The following is a 26,699-nucleotide window of genomic DNA, read 5'->3' as shown; positions in this document are numbered from 1 at the left end:
AGCAAGCAGGAGTTACAGTTTGTCTCAGAACTTTGGTCGGCTGATTTCCCATTTGTGTGCCTCTAGTAACAGTCTCTAATTAATTTCAGGAAAAATACTTTAAGTATTTTAAGACCAAAGCTTTGGAGAGTCTCCCTAGAGCAGAAGTTTTCCCATACTTTTGAGTTTGTGGACACCTAAAGTGTTTTCTCAAATGAAAATCCACTTCCTTTGAAGTGGTCCAGTGCCACCAGGGGGTCCCTGAAGCACAGGCTGAACACCTCTGCTGGGTTAAGAGAAAAGAGAGCTCACAACAAGCACTGCCCCTATTTAGTAGTTCCTGAATGTGAAACGTTTAAGCAAAATGAAATCTTTCAACTCTAATTCCTTCTCCCTTTCATCTCCTCCTCTGACTCAGAGTCTGTGGTTTCCTGGACCCTGTGAGCCCATAAGTTTCAATAGCTGAAGTGTTGATGGTGCTCCAGGATACCAAACAACGAACGTTTTTCCTTCTGGCAGAGGTTTTGTCAGCTCACTCTCAGGAGGAGAATGGAACAATCTGACTTTCTGACCTTCAGAGAGTTCTGCAGTCTCTCTGAAGTAATTTCTTCAATGTGTTCTTCCCTATAGCAGCAACTACAGTGCCTTTTCTACTCCCTTTCTTCAAGCAAGCCACTTTGATGATTTTGCATTTGCAGCTGGACACAGTTTGAAGGCATTAGCTGTCATTAGGAAGAAATCTCTCCACAATTAACACTAAATTTAACAAATCAATCATATCAGATTTCCTGATTAGTGTCCTCAGTAGCATTCCTTCAGAGATGCTGCCTCAACCACACAGCACAACCTGCCTGGAGCATTGAAATGCACAATGGTAAGTGCATCTAGGAGTCTGCACAGCAAGTTCAAGAAATTAATCCTTTCCTTGAAAAACTGTGACAATTAATGAAGTTTTAACCAAGAGGAGATCTAAATACTCTACCCTGCTTTGTACTGTTCATTAAACTTTGTTACTGCAAAGTTACAACCTTGGTCTGGATTTGGATGACCAGGTTATTTCTGCTTGCTGGCTGCAAGAGTGCAGATGCAGCAGCATTTCAGGTGTATTACTCCCTTTTCTTAAAAATATTACTTGAACAGAAGTTTCTGTTATTTTTTTAAGTATATCTGTATAAAAATTAGGATTCATAAAATGTATTTGTTCTATTGCAATGTCTTCTGTTAAGATATTTTGCCTTGAAGGGAGAGGCACAGGTTTTTAGGAATTCTGGAAATTCATTAATAAATCTCTTTGAATTTCTTTACACGTGTAACTATCAGCTGAACTAGAAATTTGCCATTTGTTTTCCTCCATCTTCAAAGTTTAGGCAATTCCCTCACTCACAGAATGTACAGATACAGTACATGCAAAATACTTTGAAAAATGTGTATTAATTTAATATACAACAAAATTTAAATCTCCCTGCACTTAGCACAGTGGGTGTAGTAGTTTGAGGATTAAACCAAAGCTTTAACCTGGATCAAGACTGGAATTTTAACCTGGAATGCTTGAACAGTGTCCAAGGATTTGTACCTTGCTGAGGCGGGATTCGAAGGCAAGGGAAGTGGAGGATTTGGATGTCTTCATTCCTGTGGAGGTGGTGGGAAGAGGTTTTCCTCTGTCAACCCCATGACTCCCTTGCTTTGCTATTGCACTCCAAGGCCTGGCACTACTCTTCATTTTCTTCCCAAGTAATTCAGTCTACAGACTCTTAAAAAAAAAAAAAAAAGTTTATATGTATTTATGCACTCATACAAAAATATAACTTATCTTTATGTGACCTGAAAGGCAAGAGAGATATCTGACATGAGTTTAAAGGGCTGAAAAGGCCATGATAAACTTGATCCCCTCCCTCACAAACATCAGCACTGAGCCTAGAGAAGCCTCAGAGCAGGCTACAGCCACTTTTACCTTTCATACCAACCACAGAAGGAACTTTAACATTTCTGGGGACTGCTTTAGTCCCAAAACCTCTCTCAGGCACAGCAGAACACCTGTGAATGCTGGAAGCACAATGGAAGAGCAACTGAGAACATTGAAGTCCACAGCAATTTAAAGCAACTTTGTGATAAAAGGAAAATTACTTATTTTACCATTAGATCCAGCATCTTCAACTGAACACTCACTTTTAGAAAGTCACATGAGAAGCAAGTTTCCTCAGATGGGTGGAAAATATATCTTTAACTTATCAGAGTCTTCTAGAGGAGCAGCAGTTGATGTTGCCACAGTGATAAAAAGATGTTCCACAATACCAAGACTCACAAAACATTGTAAAAAAAAACCAACTTCTTTGCAAACAAAGATCCAGATCCACTATTCCTCAGAGATAAGCTTATGCAAGAGAGAAATCCTGCCAGGAACCAGCAAACAGACGTGATTTCCTTTTTTTGGCTGTAGCTGAAGACATTTCAGCTGCCAGCAGGAACAAGTAGCCCTGTTTCCCTCAGCAGGCTGACAGCTGCCAGTTAAACAGCTCCCTGAAACTCCTGGAGATCTAAACCCATTCATTTTCACCAGCCACTGCCCAATCCATACCATGAGCAGAATAAAAAATTATTTGGATATTTTTTCCAAATCCCACCATCCTGCTGGGCTGGGAATGTAAGGGAGGGGAGGTGGCCTGATATCTCCTGTCCTCCTCCACTTCATATGAGCAACATTTTTCTTCATTTTCCAAAATAGACACAGGATGTTGCTGTGGCTCAGCCTTGTGTAGGCAGAGGGTAACTTGTCTGTTAAACAGGTAACTAGAATATCCACAGGCACAGGATGGAATGCTGAAAATTCATTAATAAATCTCTAAATTTCTTTACATGTGTAACTACCAGCTAAACTAAGAATTTGCCATTTGTTTTTCTTCATCTTCAAAGTTTAGGCAATTCCCTCACCCAGTGAGTGCCCAGTGCCTGGCAATGTGCTCAGAGGATGAGTGAGCTTGGACAGCAACACCTTGACAGAGACACTGAAGCAATTTATTCCTGGCTGAGTCAGGGGGGTTCTGCTCACATGTTACATCTCATAATTTGCCTTGTACCTGATTTCACATTCATAAATGAGAGCATTCACTGAACTCCCAGGACACAGCTCTGTCAGGGGCCAGGGTGGATTTGACAGTGACAGCACCTTGCAGGTGCCACCTCGGTCTGTTCAGGGAGTGCTTCTGCACGGAGGTGAAGGCAATGTCAAGTGCTCAGCTGCTGTTCACAGAGAACAAAGCCAGCAAGTGACATTCCCTCTATTTGTCCTTGGTGCCTCTGGCAGGGGGGGCTGTCTGCTCTCTCCACAGCAGTTCCCTATCAGCTCCTAAATAAAGGAATTTAAAAGTTAGTAGTTGTTGCTAAGTATAGGCATTACCCCATTAAAATTCTTCACACATCCAGTGAGGAGCCATCCACTGATCTCATTAAGAGCCTTTGGTGATGATTATGCTGATCACTGTTTTAAAGCCCTGACAGATATGTAAACTATATTACAATAGATGATATTATTTAGCATTGCCACAGCTCATGATCCACCTTAGCAAGCTTTGGTGCTTACAATATTTAAAAACTTATCTTTTAACAGGCTCTTAATCCTTTTAACATTCACTGTATTTATATGGGTGAACAGGCAACTACACATACAAACTCTCTTGCTGATTACATCTCCAAATTATGCAGATTTTGGGTTTTTGCAGATCCAGTGGTTGCACATATGCTGCTTTATTATACCCTCTGGTTTTCTTCATAACTGTACCTCATATTTTCCTGCCTTAAGCTGTACAGATGCTTTCTTGATATCCAAAGGAATTTAATTTTCAGTCATCCATGACATTTTCAAGTTGCACTGGAGTGATATGTTCATTAGACCACGATCTTAGGAGTAAAAGGAAGAGGTACTTAAAGAAAAAAAAAAATCCCAAACCACAATTCAAGAAATCCAGCCAGTAGCCTAAGGCAAACTGGCTTCTTCATGTAAAGAGAGCTGAATTATTTGCCATGCGGATTCAATAACATTTTATTGCACCAAGCAGATGAAACTAAAATTGAGAAGAAATACCTGGATTTATAAGTGTTTATTATTAGTTTTCCATGTATTTATAGGAGAACTGGCATTTGTAAAAGATGGAGTTAAGACTTCTCAGGTATTTGGCTAACCTGAATTTGCCTTGTAGATAAAGATTTCCATCTCTGAAGTGGGATTCCAGGACTTTCCACAAGCCTTATATGTACTTCAAAGCATCAAGCCAGGTTGCACATCCTAAGCTGCTTTCATTCCTAAGTAGGTGACACATATTTGAGTTATTAGAAGTACTGCTTCAGTAGTGCAAAATAAAAGTACTTTAAAAAAAAAAAAAGTAAAAAAAAAAAGCCCTGCTGTTCTTTGATGAGAGCAGAAAATCCATTCTCAGAGTCACCATCAGCTTTCCCCCTCCTCCAAATACAATTTATTGCATTACAATGAAGCAAGCAAAATAAAAAAGCTCCATGGAAGGTGTGAGCAGTGGGGACAATGGAAAACCCTGGAGTTCAGCCTCATGAAATTGCTCATGGAAGGAGCCCATGGTAGCAGTGAACCCAAATATTAACTCAGCTACCCCAAGTGTCTGCAGCCAGGCAGCAACCAGGACACCCAGCACTGGCAAGGAGGTTTCTCTTATCCTGGTGTAGAAACAGCACCTTTATTAAAAACATCACATCCAGCTCTCATCTATTTGTGTCTTAGAAGTAACTCTGCTGTATTTTCACTAAATATCAGCCTTCCACAAGGACCCCAGAGAGACTGATTTGATCTCTAGGCTACCCCCAGGGAGACTTGAAAGAGAAGCAGCTTTCCACAAGAGACACAACCAAGCTGTTCCTGCAAACACAGGGACAAAAAGAACTTGTTTTATACCCCTTCTGTGTCAATACATTTCAGATGAGAGCTGATTCTCATGGGAAAATGACTTGCTTTAAGCAATGCCTGGAGCTCTGTGGTTTTATTTTTCATTTTTGCACATTTCACAGGGAATTTTCCTTAGGAAGCAAACAGAATTACTGCCAACCTGAAATTCAAAGTCCTTCTTTGGCATCAGCCAGAGCAGGGCACTCAGCTGGCCAGACTAAATCCCTGCTTGCAGCTGGACTCTGAAAATGAGGAAACAGCCCCATGCTGAAATAAATGAGGACTCAGCAAGATGTAACTTCAGCAAAATTGGTTCTATTGCCAGGCACTTCCAGACTGCAGGGGCTTGGGCTTTTAAAAATCTTTTACACCCAAAAGTGGTGTCTGAATACACCCCTCCTCTGAAACAGGTACTGCAAAGGATAATCAGGTTTACCAAAAATGTAAAGCTGGTCCTGACAGAGCTTCTTCTCTCAGTAATCCTCAGAATTCCCTGCAGGCATCAGCCTTTAAAAATTCAGGCCATGCTATGCAGTTCATCCTTTCTTACTGGTATTTTAAAGGATATTTGGAATATGTTGATGAGGACTGTTTTGGCAGTTGGCAGAAGTTCTGCAGTCCATTTTACTTGAAATTTTACTGTTTTATTAAAGGCTGAGAACCCAGACATTTCTTTATTAGTCAGTCCACATGCATTTATTAATAAAAGTCTTTAGAACCAGCTTAGAATGATTCCCATTTTATGGCTAGAAAAACTGGATTAAGAATTCATCCTAACTCACAGGCAGTCAGCATCAGCAGGAACAACACCAGGGCTCCAGGATCTTTAGACTTGGCTGTGGATCAAAAGAGGAGTTCACCAGTTCTGGGGAATAAACTTCTAGGACACACATTCTGCTGACTATTAAGGGCTATTTTATTCTGAAGAACTAAAAAGAATAGATAGGTTGATTTGAGTGATGATGAGCAATATTATTTCACAGTCAAGAAACCTAGGAGTTGCGCTATTAAATAAATAAAAATTATTAGCATATCTGCAGAAATGAAATTACCCAGGAAAATCCCTGTTGGGGGATGGAAAGCATCTGTACCCCACACATAACTCTTATACAATTTAGGTTTTGGTGCACATGTCTGTATGTCAGGACTCAGCAGGACACTCAAATTAAAGCAGAGTCATGCACAAGATGCTTTGGGAAAAGGAAAGAAATAAAGAATTATGAAAGCTCATTACTGAATCTGGAGAGGAATGTGCCAGATGGCAGCTTCACCAGGACCTGGGAATGCCCAGCAGTCCTGAAGGACGAGGCCAAAGTCCCAACTCTGCACCTGAGGCCCTCAAAGGACACAAGTGTGACTTTGGTGGGTCAAACCCCACAGTCCCCAGTGCCACTTTCCTGTAATTCAGTTACTTCTCATGACATCCAAAGGTCAGATCATTCCAGAAGCTTTGTAACACACACTCATGAATTCAAAGCACGATTTTCTTTCTTTTTTTTTTTTTTGTAAAATCTGCATCATATTTCTACTATTTTCTCTCTAATCAGCTTCTGCTATTTTCAGAGAAACTATCAACTGGAACACAGAAATATCTAACAAGTTCAGTAAACTGTAAAGCATTTTCTAGTGGCACGTAGGAAGCTGCATGGCAGGATAGACAGCTGGGCTAAAATAGAATTCTTTTCTGCCTTTCACATCAATTAACTTTAAACAACAATTTTTAGGCTTGACAGATGCTTCCATATGACTCATCTTGATTTCTTAACTGATATTAGGAATCAAACCAGGGAAGCTGATAGTCCAAATACAGTAATTGGTAATGTGGAGATAGATGGCATAGAGAAAACTCCATTTAGAAATAAGATCAGGCTAAAAAATAAAAACAAAGGATTTTGGTCACCTTTTGGTCACCTTTAACAGCTTTCCTGAGGCCTTTGTTCCTTTTATCTCAGTAGAATTTCTGTATCTATTCAATCTCTCTTTGCTTTAATTCCTATTACCTTGGTTTTGGTGTATTTGAGGCAAACACAACTCGGACAAAAAAAATACCAATTTCCCAAAACCTCATCCCCAAGGCTCCTCTTGCCTTTGCTGTCCAAAAAGAATCAATTACAAACCCCACCCCAGACACTTCACAGTTTCCTCTGGTCTACCTCAGCAGACTCTCTTTCCAATCTCATTTGCAGCTGAATTTTCGTGGTTTGCTGGTAAAGGACCAGGAGACAAGACATCGCTTGGAAATTCTCATGTCCAGACAGCAGGGCAGATTCTGCTGGTTTTATTCATGCCTCAAGAAAGATGGTTTTAGTGCTATTATTATTTTTCCACTTTAAACAATGAAGATTGTACTATAATAAAACATCTAGGCAGCTGTAGAATCCAAGCGATCTTGCAAGGAGTTAAAAATGCTGTTAAATTTCAGCCACAGAACCACACAGAAATGAGGATACAGACATCCCCAAGGTCACCCATTTAGTCACTCTGTTGGGTTGAAGCTTGCTTTGCATTTTTGCTTTAATGATTCTTCTGTAGAACTCTTCAACATCAAAAGAGCACTTTCAATGCGGCATCAGATGAGAATTTTCTTTTCAGGGGATACAGCTCTACCTCTGCTCTAGAAGCAACTATTGCAGAGCCAGTTCCTTTCCTTCCCCCCATGGTGTCAGATGCAAACAGATAATGGAAACTCCCTCGAACTTCCCAAAGACAAATTTGATCTGTGGTTACAGTGGTAACTGAGCAGCTCACATTTTTGTGTTAAGGCTTTTCTTGCTTATTTCCTCCGTGTGTTTTCAAGAATTCCCTACAATTGGTATTTATTAAGGAGCACACAAATGTACTGAAAGGTTCCAAGGATGCCCAAAGATCGGAGATGGCCCAGGCAAGGACAGGTCCAGGCAGCCACACGTGACAGGTTTCCAGCCATCAACTCAGCCTCCAAATCCATCCCCAAAAGGCTGCCAGAGCTTGGGCCAGCAACTGCAAAACTCCATGTCTCAGCATCATTCAAAATAAAATCCTCTTCCCACAGCAACCATCAGAGTCATTGATGACTTTTTCAGGCATGGAGAGCACTGCAAAACCTTCTGCCCACCCTCCTCCACAGAAGCTGTCCCTGGGGTTTTGGACTTGTCAGCCTTTCACTCATCATTAGATCACATGAGAAAAATGCAGAAATCACAACAAAATCCTCATGTGTGCACATGGACAAGGAATTGGTTCAGCTGCATTTCCCTTGTCCTTGTTCCATGCTGCTGGCCATTTATGAGACAGGAAAATACAGATATCTTTGCTGTCATCCAGCACAGTGACTGATGCTGGCAAACTGAGCCAAAGCTGTTCTGGGAGATGTCTGGGAACATGCTTGTCCTGTATGTGAATCACACTGTTTGTACATGGACTCCCCATCTCCTCCTCCTCTCACACTGATTATCTAACCAGTCACCATTTTACACAGCTCAGGAGAGAAACACTGCTACCTCCTTATGACCCCTGATCTTATAAATGAGAGGATAAAAACAAAACTCCCAACCCAGCTGTCATTTTCTACATGATGTGGCAATTCTGAATCACAAACATCACGTTACTGAAGGATGCACAGGAATATTCAGGAAGGCTAAAAATGATGCATTGACTCCAAACTCCCTTTTTGAAGTTACAACCATGTTATAATCGTGAGGAATTAGGTCACTCTGGGCTTTCCCCAATATGACTCTGTCCTGAATAGATGGGTTTAATTCATGTTCAGTACATTCAGGTTGAGAACAAAAATGTTTTAGAGCCATTTCAAGGCGGCTATTGCTCATTAATCCATGTTCTTTGAACTACTGTCCCAGTGAATACAGCACAAAGCAAGTGACACATTCAGCCACTTCATGTTTTGCCAACCCACAAGAAGGAAGAGAAGAAGGTTTCATTTCAGATAGAGCAAGAGCTATATAATTGCTGAAGAAATTAAGAATAATTACAAGTGGTTTGCCTGATAATTACCTGTCATTACGTTTTTCTGTAGCATAGAGGGGAAACACAACTACAAGAAGGAAAAGGAATGCTGATGTTTTTTTGGAACAGCAGAGATGGACAGCACGTGGCTACATGGTCATCCTGACTGGTACATACTGGTACAGAGAGTGGCAGCTTCCCTGTCCCCTCCGAGCATGGAAGGATGATACCAGAGGCAATGCATTCCATGGAATTCCACCTGGTTCCATCCTCAGCTTCAGCACAGGATCATCATACCCCCTCAGCCATGCAATCTTCCCTTCCTTAGTTTTTCCATTTGTAAAATAATTGCTCACTAAATAGGATATTTACGAAGATGGACTCATTCGTTTGCCTTGGAAAGGAACCCCACAGAAAAAAAAAAAAGCAAAAATTAGATAAATCAACATCTGTCACACAGCACACAAGCGAGCAGCCTCACAGATTGCCACATGCTGGGATGTTTCCCTGACTCCCGTTTTCCATCCATCACAGTGCAGAGAAATAATTGAGATCTGGAAGCTATCCCTTAAGGAGATATTTATCTCCCATTAAAGAGCAAAATAGCTCACTTGAAGTTCATAAACTGGGAACTTCTGAGCATTTATGAGAGACAGTGTGAACTTCTGACAGAAAGGGCTCCTTGCAAAGATGAGGACATAACTCCAAAGCTGCAGGAGAAACCAGAGGACTTCTGCATTTTAAAAATGTTCATAACGAACAGGAACAGAACAGACCGAAGCAACAGTTTGCAGCTGTGGCTGGGGGCCACTGATGGACTGAACGACCCACCTTGATGGGCTGCACAATGAAATTAAATTGGTTTAGAACTGCACAAGAAAGGGAAGGGATAGCACATAGCCAAGTGCATGTTAGGATGAGGAATTTCTGTGGTAGTTACAGAAATTCTGCAGAAAAAACACTGTTTGAGCAAATCAGGTATTCTTTCTCCTACCAAGGTTACAGCAGCAAAGAACACTTGAATTTAGAAAGAAACATGCAAACCAGAAAGGATCAGTAGGGGATTTCTAGAACTGTACAGAAGAGAAAAAGGTAGAGAATCCCTGTTTTCAAACCAGTTCTGCCACTAATCCTTCACTGCTACACACACAGGGCTTAATTAACATCTCTACAACTTTGCCATATTACCTGCTCTATAAATGCTGTTATTATTACAATTGTTTCTATGACCAATCTTCATCCCCAGCACAATTTTAAAGACAACAGTCGAGGTGCTGTAATGAAAGGGTCCTGCTGAGAACCTGACCAGCCCTGGCTGGAGTGCCCCAGGTGCTCTCCTTGCTCCCACAGACATTGAGCTGCCAAAGCTGTCCTGGCTCAGCAGCCCCTTCCCTTCTGCCCTTCCTTCACTGGACTGTGTGCACGTGCAGCAGCAGCAGCAGAGGAAACTCTGCTCGTGCTCCTGCTTTGATTCTCTGCCGGGGAAGAACCGTAAATTGCCAGAGGAAAAAGCAGGAACAGAAACAGCTTCACCCCTTCTGTCTCTAAATCAATGTAGCTGAGCAGGAGGAAAATACAGTAGCCAGCTCTCCTGAGGGGATTTTTTTCTGTGGTTGAAATGGCTTTTAGACCACCCCCAGCCCATTTTCAGCTAACATAGCCATGTTTACCCTATTTTTGATTAATTCAATTTAGTTTTACATTGAGATGCTATGAAAAAAAGTCTTGTTGAGCAAAGCAGGTTAATTCACTCTACAAATACATTACTGGCCCAAGAATCCTTCTAGAGATAATACAGTTCCCATCATAAAAGAAATAAAAGATAACAAAATACTTACAGTAAAAGCTTGTCCTCTTTTCTGCGTTAAAAAGAAAAGTGTCTCCCACTAGCTTCTGACAGCATGTGCAAACCAGACTGAAAATTCAGGGCTTGAGTGCTTCCCTGAGAGGAAAACCACATTGCAGAGAGACACAGAGAGCTGCTTGAGAAATGATTCACACACGGAAGCGAGCTGGCTCCACCGGCGCCTCGGCACTCAGCACACACACACAGGCACTCGCTTACTCAGGGGAATGACAAATATTATATTTTCATCAAAGCATGGAGGATTTATGCAAGAAAGCAATTTGTAGCCTAGGTCCAGAGCAGTGAGATGCTTCAATCCTTAAAGCAGATGAAGAGTTTCTTTCAGAGTCCCATCATCCCCAACTGCAGGACTGGACACTGGGCAGAGCACACATCACAGACTGGTCTGGATGATCCAATTAAGCAAAAACATGCAGCACATACCACAGAGAAGGGGCAAGGAGGTGGCATAGAAAAAGGCATTTTCAGAGGAAAACACAGAAGCAGCTTGCAGAAGCTTTTCTGTTCCACAATAATACGTCCCCCAGAGTGCCAGCAATCATAGCCAGGACACCTTATGGCATTTCCCTTACCTCCATCATTGCTTCAACAAAGTGGAAAAGTGGGTGCAGGGAAGGAAGGTGCACTAAGACAGAAGCTTTTACAAAACTAACCAGAATCAGTCCTGAGTGACTTGAGCTGCCCAAGAAGGGTCTATCTGTTCTTTATTTAGAAAAGAGCAAATAAAGGACAAGAGTGAACAAATGCTTGAGAATGTTAACCTCTTCCTTAAAGTTTTTGAATTTCATGATTGAAAACAGGAAGAAAAAGGCCAGAGGTCTTAACAGAGTTACAGCAAGCAGAGATAGTATCAAGTTGAAGGAGACGGAGGGAATGAAATTGTATCAAATCCAAATTTCAAACAGAACACGAACATGTTTAAAACACGGGGTTTTGTCCAATTCTGTCTAGAGAGGGTCTGATCACCCTCTGATCTCCCTGATCAAAGAATTCCTACAGATCAGGAATTCTCCCTCTCAACAGTGTGAACCTGGTATTTAAGTAATGTTGATACTACAGGAGATGTTTCTAGTAGAGGATGGATCTGAATGGTCCAACCTTGTTGCACTCTCCTTACTCGAGGTGCCAAAGGGGCCTGAAGGAAGCTGATGTTATGCCAAGAGTAAATTTATGTTTTAGCTCAGTTTTGGCAGCACTACTGCTATCATAGAGTAACCAAACCTTAAAGACAGATTGAGTCAAGCCAAATTTCCTCTGAAGATTATGGATTTGGGATCCAACTTTCTGATATTCTCAAGAAACGAGTTCTTGCCTTATCTTAAAATGCCAGATCAAGACAAAAGAGCACACCATGACTTATTTGGCGCAGGATAAAGGTCTGTGCTTGGCAGGTCTCAAGCAGGCATTAGTTCTAAGTCCCTAAATTCAGTCAGGTGCTGTTCCAGCTTTGCCAACATCCACAATGTACCAATCCTTCTACCCTGCCCATTTTGACAGTTCCTTCAATACCCAAGGTCAGGCTGTGTGAGCACAGGTAGAACTTACCCGTTCTGTATTTTCACAGAACATTCAGAGTTCTTGAGATGATTCACAGCTCAGATAAGGAGGAAGTTTCTGTAGATACTTGATCTGAATGCAGAGTTCCTCCTCCCTGAGGAAGTGACCCCACATGTGATGCAGACCAATGAGGTCACTTGGTCCCCAGGGGAGGGACAGCAGCTCACCCCTCTGCTTAGGGATCACCATCACAACTGAACAGATGCAGCTCAAAAATACCAGCTCAGGGCAAACAGCTGCAGGGACCCTGAGCTCACCAATGAGAGGGACATCAGGTGCAGACACCTTGCTGAGAAGATTCTTTGGCTGAAGAAACCAAACCCTTTTTGGAGAGCAGCATTCTGCCCCTCTGCCACTGCTGGTGAGTTTGTTTGGGCTCAGAGGGACAGCAGTGTTGGCAGCTTGATAGGCTTTCCCATCCTCCAGCCAAGAGAAATAAAGAACTGAGATGAGGGAGTGGGGAGGCAAGATGAGCTCCTGTACTGCACTCTCAAATATCTTTGGGATACATTTGATAAATATAACTTGACCGAAACCTAAAAATGAAAAGCTTGGCTGTAAGGAGACAGTCACAACATTTACATACTTCAGCTTGGGGAGACAGCCTGGAATAGTGGTGGAGAATTTCCCCAAACCCAAGGAGACCAGACAGTATATTTGTTTATTTAGAGGTTTTCTGGTAGCCTTTATGGCTATAATTACCTGATCTCTTTACTTGGACCAAAGAGTTATTCAGCACAAAACTTTCTGAATTGATAAATTGCCTTTCTGTTAAATGAAAAAACAGCCCAGAAACAAACAGCTCAAATGAGTTGGCCAGGCTGAAAGAAAGCCAGGGCCTTAACCATAATTACTTTCACACAGCCAGGATGAGAAAACAATTTCAAGTAGCAATATAAACTTTTTTCAAGTATCTGCCAGGTTCTCACCCAGCTGGTAAAATTGGTTGACAGACAAAATAACACTGAACATATTGCCTGCATTCTGCTCAATGCACTTGCTCCCACAACTTCCCTACAAGGTATGAGAGAATAAGATCAAACCTCACCGTTAATACACCTTAAAAGTACTGCATTTGAGGAATTTAAAGGCTTTATGCTGCAAACTGCATTAATGGTACAATTCCACAAGAACAGCTATGGATGAGAACTTAATGAAATGGGCAAAGGGCAGAATTTTGGGTGGCACAGCTCATTTGAGAAGCAAATGCATAGTGTGGAAGAAAGACTCACTTAAGGAACAAGGTTTAAAATATCTTTGCATTTACAGATATTTATGCCATATTTAACTGCTTTTGTGCATGAAACAATCTTAATTACAAAGGAGAGAAATTCCATAAACAAGGCTGCTATGTCAATAACAATGTCTTTTTAAAGCAAGTCTCTAATTCAGCTGTAAGGCTTGGGACGTTGCTGTCTGGAGTTGGAAAACCAAAAGCAATTACAAAGGCAAGCCTGCATCAGACAGTGGATATTAGTGGAGTGAGGCCATGGCTTTGGGACAGCTTTTACTCTGTGCTTTTTCCCTTTTGGACATAACTGATCCAAACTTCTTTATTTTCTCAGTTGCAGTGCAGATGTCAGGAAGTTCACGCTGCTGGTGGACGTTTGCAGAGTGAATCATGGGGCACCACTTTCCATTTTGACAAAAACAACTGCTGCTCAGTCAACAAGATGCTGCTGATCAAATGGGTGGATGGAACTCCTGCAACTGCTGCCAAAAAGGCTCCACCAGCACAAGCAAAACTGTGTGAGCTGGCTTGCAGAACTGGGATTTATTTTTCCTTCCCTGTTCTTAAGAGACTACTCAGAGTTCCATGTTCCTACCCAACACCTGAGGGGCTCAGCCTGTGGCTACCAGTTTTGACCTGCAAATGGAGAAAACGCTTGTTGCTGGGAGAGACTAGGATAATTAAATTGGGGTGAAAAAAGGCAGATAATGTTTTATGGAACATGGAGTGCTATAGGAGACAAGAAAAACAGCTTCCTCTGGTGCCTATTGCCAAAATTTCAGAAGACCAGACAACAACTTGAGAATTTCCAAGGGAACAGCCACTGAGTCAGTCAAGAATAGAATTAGGAAACTGCCTGTTTCAAAAGTAACTCTGTAAGATGTGCCAGCATTTTTCAGTATTTCTGTAATTTCCAAGTAGAACACTCAAGAGTTAACACACATTTATCTACAAAAAAAAATAAAAAAAGCCAACCCACAGAAAAAGTCAAAATGAGAAAGGAAATCTATGTAGCAAAGAAACACTCATCATATTTCATATACTTAAAATAAAAATTGCTGATCACTTTTGCACACATTTATGCAAAGTTTATTATTCTTTGCAATTTTCAAACATTTCCACTTCCTTAGGCATCATCAACAACCAAGGACAGCTTTCTTGCTAGTCACCCTGTTATTCAAAATGTAGATAAACCTGAACACACAAAAAAGGCAACACTGAGTGCTCTTCCATGAGAGAGGACCATAAGACTTATACTGTTCTTTTTTACTAACTGATTTTTTGTTTTAATTTCAGTGATTAAAAGCAAGAAAGGCTTAAGGGAAAAGGAGTAACTTTCTATTTTATTATTCTTCACTGTTAGTTTTCAGCTATATAGGTTATAATGTGGCACTCATTAAGAATTCATAGAGAATTACCATATTCAAGTAGCACAGCAAGTTCTAACTACCTACCCAGGCAAAATCCTGCACAACCCTCCTTGCTCCCTTTACTTATTGTCCCAGAGGGATCTCATGCTGGAAGAGCTGGCATTTTATCACCTAACGGGAGAGGAATTCCAACAGGTTAGAAACTCCAAGGAGCCCGGAACAGAAAAGCATTCCATTAAATCACTGACAGCGCAGAGCTGCACAGCAACACGAAGCTCTGGAGATGTGTGCTGGAGGCTGCCTTGGAATTAAAAACCCCGACGGGATTCTGGAGCAAAGTCCCGCTGCTTTGAACTTCTCGCTGCGTTTCAGGGGGATGCAAATGAAACACCGGAGGTGTCAGCTTTGTCTGGGAGGGATTCCCGCTGGAAGCGCCGCCAGCCGGAACGGGAGCGGAGCTGGGGGATCCCCCCGACCCACCGGGGGCATCAGGGCAAATCCACAGAGGGAACTCAGGAAGCACCAGGAGGTCAGGCCCCAGGAGAGGAAGGAGCCCTCTGATCAGACCAGCATTGCAGAAAAAAGGCTCTTGGCAAGATCTGATTCCCCGCACAGCAATGCCTTGGAGTGCCCACCTCGTGCTTCCTCTCTGCATCTTTTACAGACACTCCATCAGTATTGGTTCATCATTACAGTAGCTTAATAATCATCTATTTTACAGGTCAGAAAATGAAAGCACCTAAATTACTGAATAAATATCACAAATTAGCAAGGGTCTACAGTGCTCATCAATTTTAACTCCCATCTAAATCAGCAGTTTTGACAGACATGCACACAGAGGCACCCAGAAATTCAGCATAGAAATTTGGCTTTGATGATGTAATCAAATTCAGAAAAAAGGGAGAATCTAAATTAAAGTTCAACAATTCCTTTCTTCTAGACAGCTTGTAGGAACAAACATGTTTGCTACTGCTTAAACTTTTAAATCAGCTTAGCAGGCTTGAGAAATTGAACCAAGCAGCTGAAATTTGAAGTGCCCGAACACCGAGACCCTCCCAGCATTAACCACAATGTTACAGAGGAACCATTAAGAAGCAAGTAGTGCTATAATGCAGGCAAATTCCATTCTGAGAGCCAGGTTCTGCTTTCAAGACTTCTTATGAAAGTATTTCCTTGGATCTCTTGGTTGGCCATCATAATCCCTTCAGATTTTAAACTCTTGGTGCAAATCTGGCACTCAATAAACCTCACAACTAAAATGAATCAGAAGCATCCTTAAACTCAGCAAAAAAGATCTTGGCATGTGGCTCACGTTGCCTACAGGGCAGGTAAGGACAAATATCAACACTTCACCAGCATGAGCTCATCCTGCAGGCACCATCTTCCCATCAAACATGCTCAGTGCCACTCGTGCTGGCTCTGCTGTGCCAGAGTTCCCCCCCACACAAAGTGGATGCAAAGTGCTCCTCTCCTCAAGTTCTCATTTTCTCATGCAGCACAGCCACACCAAACAGCTCACACCAGAGCAGAACCTCCCCTACCAAAAGCCCTAAATGCCCAGAAGCAAGAGGCACAGGCAATGAAGGGGGAAAGCAGCAGGAATAGGTGCTCAATTTTCATGTTTCTATAAAAGCAAGTGATAATTTAAAATCTCCAGCAGATATTATAGTAGGAGGGCAATGAAGCAAGAGAACAGATTGCATGAAAAGGAAGAAGTGCCCTATGGAGTTTGTGACCTGTTTACCATAAGTAAATAAATAAATGAAAGCAAAAGAACCCCCTGAGGTGACAGTTTGCATGAGGGACATTAGTGACTCTGTCATGTGGAAGCCTATAGAAACAACTGTCACTACAGAGCAAGGGATTGATTTGCCACACAACAGGAACTCAGGAGAGAAAGCAGATGTGAAAGAAGGGAAGAGGAAGGTTTGGAAATGAGGACAGCAGGGAAGTCACTCTAATGTTGACCAACTAACAGCACTGCCCTGGTACACAGCAGCTGAAGGCCAAGAGGAAAATGGAGCAGTTTGAGAACACCATGAAATGAAGAGAGAACACACAAGCCAGGTCTATTCTTTCTACTCCCCACTGAATCACTCAGCAACTCTTCCTGCTCCTGTGGCAGGTGGACTATCACAATTTTGCATCCTTCATTAGGGTTAATTAGTTCACTTGCTGACAATGTTGAAAGAAAGGCCAAGTGTTGGCTCAGCCAGAGGGAGTGACATCTCCAGTTCCTGCAGGAGCCTGCTGCCCAAGGAAAGCCTGGGCTGTCCCTGCCTCTATTCCCTGATCTGAGGGCAGGCTCCAGAATAAATCTTATTCCTTTCAGTTCCACTACCATCCACTGCTATCAGAAATCAGGAATATGTTATTTTGGCCTCTTTGATCTCATTCAAACCGTGAAAACAACAGCCTAAGCATTTTGCCCTGCTGTATCTCGGGGAGCTGGAAACCTTTTACCAGCAAGAAATTCTTACAGCAGTTACCATGGTGACTCTGGTAATAGATATTTAAAGGCAGCTCACTCATAATCACATTCATTAGATATCAGGAGGCTTTAGTAAGAAAGGCACAAAAAGCTTGAAACCAGGGAGCCAGCCAGGCTTGGTGATGGTGTAAGAAATTTATGGGGAGGGATCTGCTTATCCCATCATTTAGCTGGACACAAAGGGCTCCTGTCCAAATCTGGAATGGCACTGAAGCCTGCAGAATAAACTATTTTTAGTTTGTCAATTAAAAAAATTGGTTCTGAAAGCCTCATTTTAATTGTGGTATTTCCATTAATCCTTTCAGAGTGGCCATTGCCAGAAATATAAGAAATAGCTGTGCCACAGCTCCATCCCCCATTAGAGCCAGGCTGCTGGGAATCTCCTGGTCTGCCATCACCTGGAAACTCAAATCTGGATAAAGCTCACTGAGTTGAAGAGGTATGTTTGGTTATACAAATGTTAAATCATTTATTTCTTTAGGTTTGAGTCCACAGCTTTCCAATCCACTGGAACACAACCCAGAGAATCTGCATCTCCAGATAGGGAGCCACTTCACCAGGCTGGCTGAGCCTGGGCAACAGTCATCAAACTGAGATTTCCTTTCTCTTTTTGCTGCATATTTCCATGACAACTTTCCTGCAGTATCAACTTCTTTCTCTTGGAAAGGTCTCTCAAAGAGAATTTAGGCTTCTATAGCAACAGCTGAAAGCCCTGGGAGATAATGATGCCTGAAACTTTTTTTAGACCACAAAAGTGTGTTTTAAATTATATAGGTGAAAACAAAAATATGTGTAATATTGGGCAGATTGTGAAGAGGAGAAGGAGCACCTTGCTGAAGTGGAACAAACACAAAGAAACCACCTTACTTTCAAAAGGGGTGCAGACTTTGAGATCTAAAACATTTGGGAGAGCAGACAGGATCAAACACTCATCTTGAAAAGCCACATCCTGTTCCTTCTCTCTGAGTTACAGAGCACAGTCACAAGGAACGAGTCTGCTGATCCTACAAGGAGATTTTAGTCCAAGATCTCTGCAGCCTATTTTATATTGACTTCAAGCAAAAAAAAAAAAAAAAAATTGGAAAATCAGTGAGTCAGGATACCTTTTGAGTTTTAACTCCAATATACCTGCCACCTTCCTGCAATCTAAACTTTTTCTTAGTACTTTAGCTATTTGCCATGGTAGTGACACAGTGTTCTCCAACACTGAGGGCTACTTTAGAAAAAGAAAATCCAACTGCACTCTCAACCAAATAAATTTGCTAAACTCATAAAGCCAAGGAAAGTACAGAAGCTGAAGCAGCTTTCCTTCATTGAAATTAGATCTATTTCACAAAGCACTTCTCCAGTGCAGTTTCCAACCTAAAGTCTTTCAAAGAAAAAAAAAGACAAAACATTTTGACCTACATTCACGAGGTCAAGGAGAGGAAGGAAAGGATTAAATTTAATGTATAGATGGGAATACCACAGGGTGGAAACAAAACCCAGCAGGTCCAAGCACCTTCCCTTTTGCAGCCACTGGAAACCTCTTTGTACCCAACAGGTGAGATCAGCATGTGACCACCTGCAAAGCAGCCCCACTTTCTTCTGCTTGTGCTGATGAAAAGCTTTTCCTTTTAAAATTAAAATGCCCATTAATTTATCTCCTCTTCTTCTCATTCACCCCTACATCAGGACAGTTCTGATAAGAAAAAAAAAGTGCCCACAGGTAGGAATGAGTGGAAAAGAATGGATTTGATCTAATTCTTGTTGACTTCCATCTTCAGTCACTCCTTGCCCAGCTGAACAACTTCAGAGAACACTCTGGAACTGGCATTTTGACAAAATAAAACTTGAGGACTGGACTGTGAAAACTTATTTTAATTTTTTAATAGCACTGCTTGAATCTATTCAAAACCTGGAACTCTACATCCAAGACACACATGCAAAACCAGGATTTCTGACAAACCCCCTCATTATTTCCAAGATTTATCCTGTCTGGAGAAGACTGAAGCGTGGGAGTCACTGAGTCACTGCAAAGGTCAAGCGAGACGCAAAGATTCGGTGTCACCGTGTGCTGCCCTCTGCTGAGACAGACACCGAGCTCCTCCGAGCAGCGCCAAAGCTCGGGATCATCTGCGCCCGCTGCTGCCGTCACACTCGCCCCAACTCGAAATGTTTCATTTCCTGGGACCAGGCAAGGTTAAAAATAACCTGAGCTCTTGCACTGGACTGAGCAGCTCCAGGATAAAGGAGTGTCTGGGGAGAGAAGCCAGGGAGAAGGAAGAGGGTCGGATGCACCGTCACTCTGCAGTGTTGGAGGGTCACAGGCTTGGAAAGAAGAAACAGCTGAAAGTTTCATTTAAACAACTTGTTTATCAAAGATGCTGAACTCTCATAGTCCCTCTCAAATCCTTAATCCTCCATCTGATTTCACCCACACGAAAAATCTGTTCAGGCAGAGGAGATTATTCAAATACTCAGGCACCGGAATTTGTTCGTATGTAGAACAGAAGGGAGAGAGGAGAAAACTATTAAATATCTAAGGGGAAAATAACATCTAATTACACATTAATATCCATAAATAAGTATATTTTATAGAATCATATTTACAAAATCCTTGCTTAAATATTTTATTTACAAACAAATAGTAACCCAGCATTTTCTCCAAAACTCAGGGAAAGGGGAAAGAAAGTCAAAGCAATATTTCAACTATACATATAAACTCTCAGTGCTGAAATTCCCAATCCAACACATATGTTTTTTCCCTTTAGGCCTTTGGAAATTAGGCTTTGCTGTGTGACTTCAGCCCAGCAAGGTTATTTCGGCTCAAGAAGATTGAAATCTTAGGTTGAGGGCTCCTTAGGGAGACCATCCTGGCAGCAACCTCCCCTACCCTGACAAGATCCTGCTGTAGTAGATTTTAACCACGTGTTTTTTCATGGAATTTGGCCTTAAAAAAGGGGAGGGGAGGGAGAGGAAGTACCTCCAACAAACAAACAAACAAAAATCCCAAACAAACAGCAAAAAGCCATATTTTAAAAAACCCCAAGGACAAAAAGAAGAAAAAGGAAAAGAGGATATAGCAGCGGGCAGGTGGTGCAGCCAGTAGAGGGCAGTGGGATTTAGAGGAAAGTTGTTGAACTTCGTCTAATGAAGTATTTGAAGTAATAAAATTATCCATTTAAATCGTTATTTGAACCTACCTACACTAAGACATAGGCAGGATAGAAAAAGAAAAGAACCAAAATAGAAAAGAAATTTTATTACTTTAGGACCTCTAAAAACTGTTTCAGGGTATCAGGAAGATTTCATACTAATGCATCATTTACTTAATTTTGAAAGTAATTTTCAATTACTGAAATACAATAATTCCATGCATCCTATTGAAACCAAGACAGCTATGTCTCATAGATTTTAAAGCATATGGGTAACTTAAAACAGAAAAATATCAAATAAGAAGAAAGGTATTTTTAAGGCACACCTATTGTCACTTGTGAAGATGAAAACGGGTTCTAGTCAACAAGAAAGTAAAACAGGTGAAGAAAAAGCAACACAAGCAGGAAACATAGATTTTTTTTTTTAATGCACCTTATTCACCAAAAGGAAAAGCAACATTTCTCACCTTATCACCAAACAGAACAGCTCCCCAGAGCTAAGATTCGTGGATTATTTGACATGAGCCCAGTCTACATTTTGCGACGGAATATCGTGGATATTCTCAGAGCCCTTTTGAGCTACACATGTCCCGAAGCAACACCGCTGCCCCACGCCAGAGGGGACCGAGCTGTCCCCGGGAGCAGCGGGGCATGTCCCGGTGCTCCGCGGCACAGCGGGGACACCTTTGCCAGGTTTGGGAGCCCCACTGCCCCTCCGAGCCCTGCCGGAGCCCCGCTGCCCTCAGAGCCCCCCGGGGGCTGCGGGAGCCCCGCTGCCCTCAGAGCCCCCCGGGGGCTGCGGGAGCCCCGCTGCCCTCAGAGCCCCCCGGGGGCTGCGGGAGCCCCGCTGCCCTCAGAGCCCCCCGGGGGCTGCGGGAGCCCCGCTGCCCTCAGAGCCCCCCGGGGGCTGCGGGAGCCCCGCTGCCCTCAGAGCCCCCCGGGGGCTGCGGGAGCCCCGCTGCCTCTCCGAGCCCCGCTGGAGCTGCGGGAGCCCCGCTGCCCCTCCGAGCCCCGCTGGAGCTGCGGGAGCCCCGCTGCCCCTCCGAGCCCCGCTGGAGCTGCGGGAGCCCCGCTGCCCCTCCGAGCCCCAGCTCGGCTCCGGCGGGACGCTACGGGCACGAACAGCGTCCGCCCCGTGCGGGACCTGTTGCCCTCAGACACCGGCGCGGGCCCGGAGTCAGCGGCGGGGAGGATGCGGGGTCACGGCGGCGACACCGCGACACCTCACCAGCTGTCCGCACCTCAGCCAGGGCACAGTGGTCCCGCACTGCGGCACCTCAGCGCTCCCCCAGCAGCGGGATGCCCGGCGCGAGGCTGCCGGTTCTGCCCAGCCCAGCCGGTGCCCCCGCGCTGCCCGCACCTCCCCGCGCTCACCTGCAGCCGCCGCCGCCGCCGCCGAGCTCGGGGATGCTCCGCAGCCGGAGCCTTCACTTCACCTCACCTGCACCGGCCGCACCGGCCACCAGGGGGCTGCCCTGCGGCACGCCGGGTAATGTAGTCCCCTGGCTGCCCGGGACGGCCAATCCCCGCGCGCGCCGCGGAACGTGCCGGGAGTGGTAGTTCTTCCCGGAGGCGTCGGCGCGGGGCAGACTGGGAGATGTAGTTAAAACGCTGCGATGCGCAGCTGGCTTCTCCCCGCTGTGGAACTACAATTCCCGTGCGCCCCCGCCGCGGCGGATCTAGCGGGCCCGGACGCGGCGCCGAGCGGCCGGGGGTGTGCATGGCCATCATGGCGGCCCCGCCGCCCTCAGCGCCGGGAGAGCCGGGGCCGCCGCCGCCGCCGCTGCAGTACAGCCTCCTGCTGCAGCACCTCGTGGGCGACAAGCGGCAGCCCCGTGTCTGGGACCCAGCCGTCCTCGGCGGAATCCCCTGCCCGCCCAAGAGCGAGGAGCAGAAGATGGTGGAGCGGGTCATGGAGAGCTGCCCCTTCAAGGCGGCGCTGGCTTGTGTGGGAGGTGCGGCGGCTGTGGGGTCGTTCGGGGTTCCTGTGGCGTCGGGAGAGGGGCGGATGGAGAAGAGACTGCAGTCCCCGTGTTTGGTTTTCCTCCTAAGCCTCCTCCAGTGCCTGTCACATGTCGCAGGCAGGGATCTGTGTCTGCCTTCCTTGGAGGTGCTCGTGGCCTTTCCTCACACAGCACGGGCTGTCACAGGTGTCCACAGCACGAGGGATTCCTGCCCTGTCACAGACAGCAGGGGCAGAGCCGCTTCATTGCCTGCAGGGAATGTGCTGCTCCTGCGCAGCCAAGTTAATTTCACTGTTTATCTCTCACAGGGTTTGTTCTGGGAGGTGCGTTCGGTATCTTCACAGCTGGCATCGACACCAACGTGGGGTTTGATCCCAAGGATCCCTACCGCACGCCCACGGCCAAAGAGGTGCTCAAGGACATGGGGCAGCGAGGCATCTCCTACGCCAAGAACTTCGCCATCGTGGGTGCCATGTTCTCCTGCACGGAATGTGTGGTGGAATCTGTGAGTAAGAGCCTCTCAACCATTAAGAAATGTTTTCTGGTACCCTTTAAAATCTTCTACTAGATCCAAATAAGTACATATATTCTCCTTGTAATAGGGCAATGGAATAGGCTGCTTTGTTCTTTCTTGGCCAGCAAAGCTTTTCACCTTGGAGATCTGTCTTCAGAGCTGCTGTTCTCTGACAGAATGAAGAACTCTTCCGCAGTAGCAAAGTCCTTTTCTGTTTTTAGTCCTAAACGTATTGGCAAGCATAGGCATTACTTTTTAAAACCCTAGCTACAAGTGCTTGTGTAAAATGTCAAACTGTGAGTTGCGAGATGGTAATTTGAGTGTCTAAAAATTCCATATGCAGAAAGGGATCATTTGATGAAAGTTCTTGAGTAACAGGCCCATTTTCATCTGGCTCCTACAGTCAGAAATTACCTTTTGCAGCTCAGTGGTAAATCTGTCATCTGTTTTTTTAATAGGAAAATTACCCTGTTATGAATTTGAGTCCTGCCTTTTAACTGAAAGGCACAATGAGTTAAGAAGTTTAACTCATCTAGAAGAAAAGTGTATCTGCTTGCACAATGGAGCAGAACAAAGAGATCTCTGCACTGGTGAAAATCGAGCATGTCCTGCCTATGGAAATAGTGCACCTTTGTCAGCTGGTGCTGTGACTCTCACTGTGCCAAGGACCAGCTGCATGGCCAGGCTCAGGGCTGCTCGGATGTGGCTGTTGCACTTTTATACTCAGGGCTGTGTTCTGTCCTGGCTCACCTGAGGATCCTTCCCACAGCACTGCATTGCACCACATGGATTTGTCTCACCTCTCCTAGTTCCCTTCTCCTTCCTCCCTTCCCTGCCCTGCAAGTCTGGGAATGCAGGGCCATCTGCTGAGAGCAGAGGGAAGAACACCCTCAGCTGAGAAGGGGATGGAAGGGCGTTTAACCTTCCTTGCTGTTAGCACAGATACTGAGTGTTATTCCATATTTCCTTGTTGGCTGTGATTTGTAACTCCACAGTATCGTGGGAAGTCAGACTGGAAGAACAGCGTTATCAGCGGCTGCATCACGGGAGGAGCCATCGGCTTCAGAGGTTGGTGGTGCCTGCTGGGAACTGTTTCTGTGATAAGATTGGATTTGGTTATGCAGCACACGATGTTCTCAGTGCAGCACACACAGCACAAACCTCTTTGCATGGGGATGTGGTGAGGCCAGCATGAGAGTGTGCTCCGGACTGGCAGAGCTGTCAGCTCCAAGAATAAGTGGGGATAAGGAAGGGTTGGTCAGAGAGGAAAATCAACAAAATTCACTTGAAAGAAAAATCAGGAGATGGTGCTGGCTGTCCACACTCTTCTGTGGTGTCACGGGAGAGAGCCAAAATACAAATAGAAGCTGTTAACTGAGCTCTACACATCTGCCATTTCACTGTCACCGCTACTCTCCTTTGAAATTAGAACTAAAGAGCTCATTTCTTTTGTACCATGTGTAAAATGCTTTTTTCCTTTCTCATGTATCAGTTCAAACAGACAATTTTACTTACATGTGAATGAGAAGTGGAGTTTTAGTCCAGCAGCACTAGTGGAGACTTTCCTTTAGTGGTAACATCTGGGAAAATGCCCAAGTAGGAGAGAGCTGTTCTGCTCATCAGAAACATCAAACTTCTCTCACTCTCCTTAAAAAAACCCCAGTCCTGTTATAAGAAGCGTAAATGAAAAGAAAGCTCTTGAAAGTGCTTCTAATTGAGCTTAAGTTGTGTTTGTCCTAGACCTAATCCTCTTAGAGCTGTCAGAGCAGTGGCTGCTCCTCCTCTCCCTCCCTAGCCCCACCAAGCCACTTGCAGGGCTCAGATGAGAGCACAGTAAAGTCAGCAGTGGCCACGGGAGGGTTTGTACATCAGGCAGTGTCAGTGTCACTGTCCCCTGAGAGGGCACTGCCAGGTTCCTGCTCCTGTGAACTCTGAGCCAGCACAAGTTACTGGGAATAAGAATATTTCTCCTGCTTTGTCTCATGGTTTCCCACCCTTGCCTTGCAGCTGGGCTGAAGGCCGGCGTGATCGGCTGCGGAGGATTCGCCGCTTTCTCCGCCGCAGTCGATTACTACCTCCGGTAACAGCCAGGAGCAACATTCCCTGTTCAGTGCTGCTGCTGAGAGCCTGCACCATGGCACAAGCACCAGGCTTACCTTTCCACTGCCTCTGGAGTCGGGGTGGCGCTGGCCACTGTGTGAATGACTAACAGCAACCTGGCTGCGAGCCCTGGCGAGCTGCTGCAGGCAGGCTTGCGGGAGCAGGGGAGGATGGAGCCAGGCACAGAGCAGCATCTCCAGGACAGATCAGCTGACTGTCAGTTTCCAGGAAACATGCCTGGACTCTGAGCTCTTTCGATCCTTTGGGGCTGATTTTGATTAAGTCTGTTGCTGGCATCAGAAGAAGGCAGGAGGACAATCTTCGAAGAGAAATGCAGCGATTTAGGTTATCACGTATTTGAAGGTGCTGCAAGTGTTTTAACAGTCACCAGTTTGCAGCTTGCTACTCTGTTGGGGAGAGGTAAGATCCTGTGGAGAAATAAGCTTGTTCCAGGCTTTTCTTAAAATACCAGCTGAAGACAAACCACCATCTGTACAACTTGTCTTATTTCAAGTACAGAGATGAGCGCCAGATTTCTTTACCATGTTTTAAAGGGAAAAGCAGAAAGGAATCCTTACCCTTAGAGCTGTGGTTACTGGCAGATGAACAGAACAGTTTAAGGGAAAAAAAAAGAGGTTGTTGCTGAAGTATAATTCTCTGTAGCCACTTGGCTAGCCTGATTTAACCTCACTGTGGGAGTGCAATCTTGCTACTGCTTTAACTGCCCCAGGCTCACCCCATTAGTTCCAGCAGTTTGATAGTGAGACTTAGAGCTGTGAGAATAAACCAGTGTTTGACACATAACTGGGCACTCACTCAGCACACAGCCTGCTTCCCATCACATCCCTGTGCCACCTCCAAGTGCCCCATTGTTACTTAGGGGGAAGTGAGTGTTTTTTCTCAGCTCAGTTTTTTCTGAGCCCAAAATTGGTGCTGAAATCAAAACATCTGTTTGTTAGGTCAAGGAGCTGCTGATTGGTGTTCTGTCTGCCCTCCTGCTATTCTAACCAAGTTCTGTTCTCAGACCTCAGAGGGTCATTTTTAACCTTCATTGAGCCATTCCATAAAGGCAAACACTCCCTCTAATCTTTTTGAGGCAGTGGCATTTTAGATGCAGTGCACACAAGTAATAGGGATTCTCCCACTCACCTCCCCTCCTTTGCATCCACGGTTGGACATCCCAGAACAGTGACAGCCCTTGTTGACCTGGAAGAACAACACTAGCAGTGTGTTTTGGCTGATACAGTGGTCAGTGGTCAGTTTGGAGGCACATTGGCTCCCATTCCCACATGGAAAGAAGTGGGGAGACAGCAAGCACCATGTGATCTATCAGATGAGGTTTCCAGATCTCCTGATGTCCCTTGCTGTGCCTGTTCAATATCCTCAGGCCAGAAGCTGTGCAAGTCAGCTGAATTTTAAGCTTGAGTAATTCTAGGCTGATTAAACAGCCTGGCTCCAGACAGTCCAGGGTTTTTTTTCCTCCAAAATGCAAGGATGGAGCCCAAACCATAAGAAGTCTCTTCAAAGATTGCCTGGCACAACGCCTGTGCTTATACCACTGGCTTGAAGTGCAACTAGCAAGAATTCCACGACAGAAACAAGAAGCTGTGATGCCAGAGTGATCAGTTAGTGCAAACAGCA

The 26,699-nt window shown here is 44.5% G+C and overlaps 2 protein-coding genes across 4 annotated transcripts in view; one reads left to right on the top strand and one right to left on the bottom strand.

Annotated features, from left to right (window-relative positions):
* Positions 1 to 21,911, bottom strand: part of SPECC1 (sperm antigen with calponin homology and coiled-coil domains 1) — an 85,095-nt gene extending 63,184 nt beyond the window's left edge. For both annotated transcript variants that reach the window (XM_066563769.1, XM_066563772.1), the window contains exons 1-2: positions 21,855 to 21,911; positions 1,553 to 1,729 (exon numbers count right to left, since the gene is read on the bottom strand). In XM_066563769.1, the coding sequence (XP_066419866.1) occupies positions 1,553 to 1,699 (147 nt within the window). In that variant the 5' untranslated portion in view covers positions 1,700 to 1,729; positions 21,855 to 21,911. The remainder of the gene's footprint in view (positions 1 to 1,552; positions 1,730 to 21,854) is intronic.
* Positions 21,912 to 22,183: 272 nt separating this feature from the next.
* Positions 22,184 to 25,545, top strand: TIMM22 (translocase of inner mitochondrial membrane 22). Of its 2 annotated transcripts, XM_066563709.1 has the most exons (4): positions 22,184 to 22,435; positions 22,753 to 22,949; positions 23,954 to 24,026; positions 24,966 to 25,545. In XM_066563709.1, the coding sequence occupies exons 1-4, from the start codon at positions 22,201 to 22,203 to the stop codon at positions 25,040 to 25,042; spliced, it is 582 nt and encodes a 193-aa protein (XP_066419806.1). In that variant the 5' UTR covers positions 22,184 to 22,200; the 3' UTR covers positions 25,043 to 25,545. The 2 variants fall into 2 exon arrangements, with proteins under 2 accessions (XP_066419806.1, XP_066419805.1); XM_066563708.1 differs by lacking the exon at positions 24,966 to 25,545 and having other exon boundaries at positions 23,954 to 24,959.
* Positions 25,546 to 26,699: the final 1,154 nt, after the last annotated feature.

The sequence above is a fragment of the Molothrus aeneus genome, chromosome 20 (genome assembly GCF_037042795.1).
Source record: "Molothrus aeneus isolate 106 chromosome 20, BPBGC_Maene_1.0, whole genome shotgun sequence".
Lineage (NCBI taxonomy): Eukaryota > Metazoa > Chordata > Aves > Passeriformes > Icteridae > Molothrus > Molothrus aeneus.
This window is presented reverse-complemented; position numbering and strand designations above follow the sequence as displayed.

Excerpts from the sequence above, each read along its gene's own strand:
- TIMM22 (XM_066563708.1), top strand. The coding sequence starts at position 22,201 with ATGGCCATCATGGCGGCCCCGCCGCCCTCAGCGCCGGGAGAGCCGGGG. Across the intron at positions 22,436-22,752 it reads GGCGCTGGCTTGTGTGGGAG|GGTTTGTTCTGGGAGGTGCG; the intron begins GTGCGGCGGCTG and ends TATCTCTCACAG. Across the intron at positions 22,950-23,953 it reads CGGAATGTGTGGTGGAATCT|TATCGTGGGAAGTCAGACTG; the intron begins GTGAGTAAGAGC and ends GTAACTCCACAG.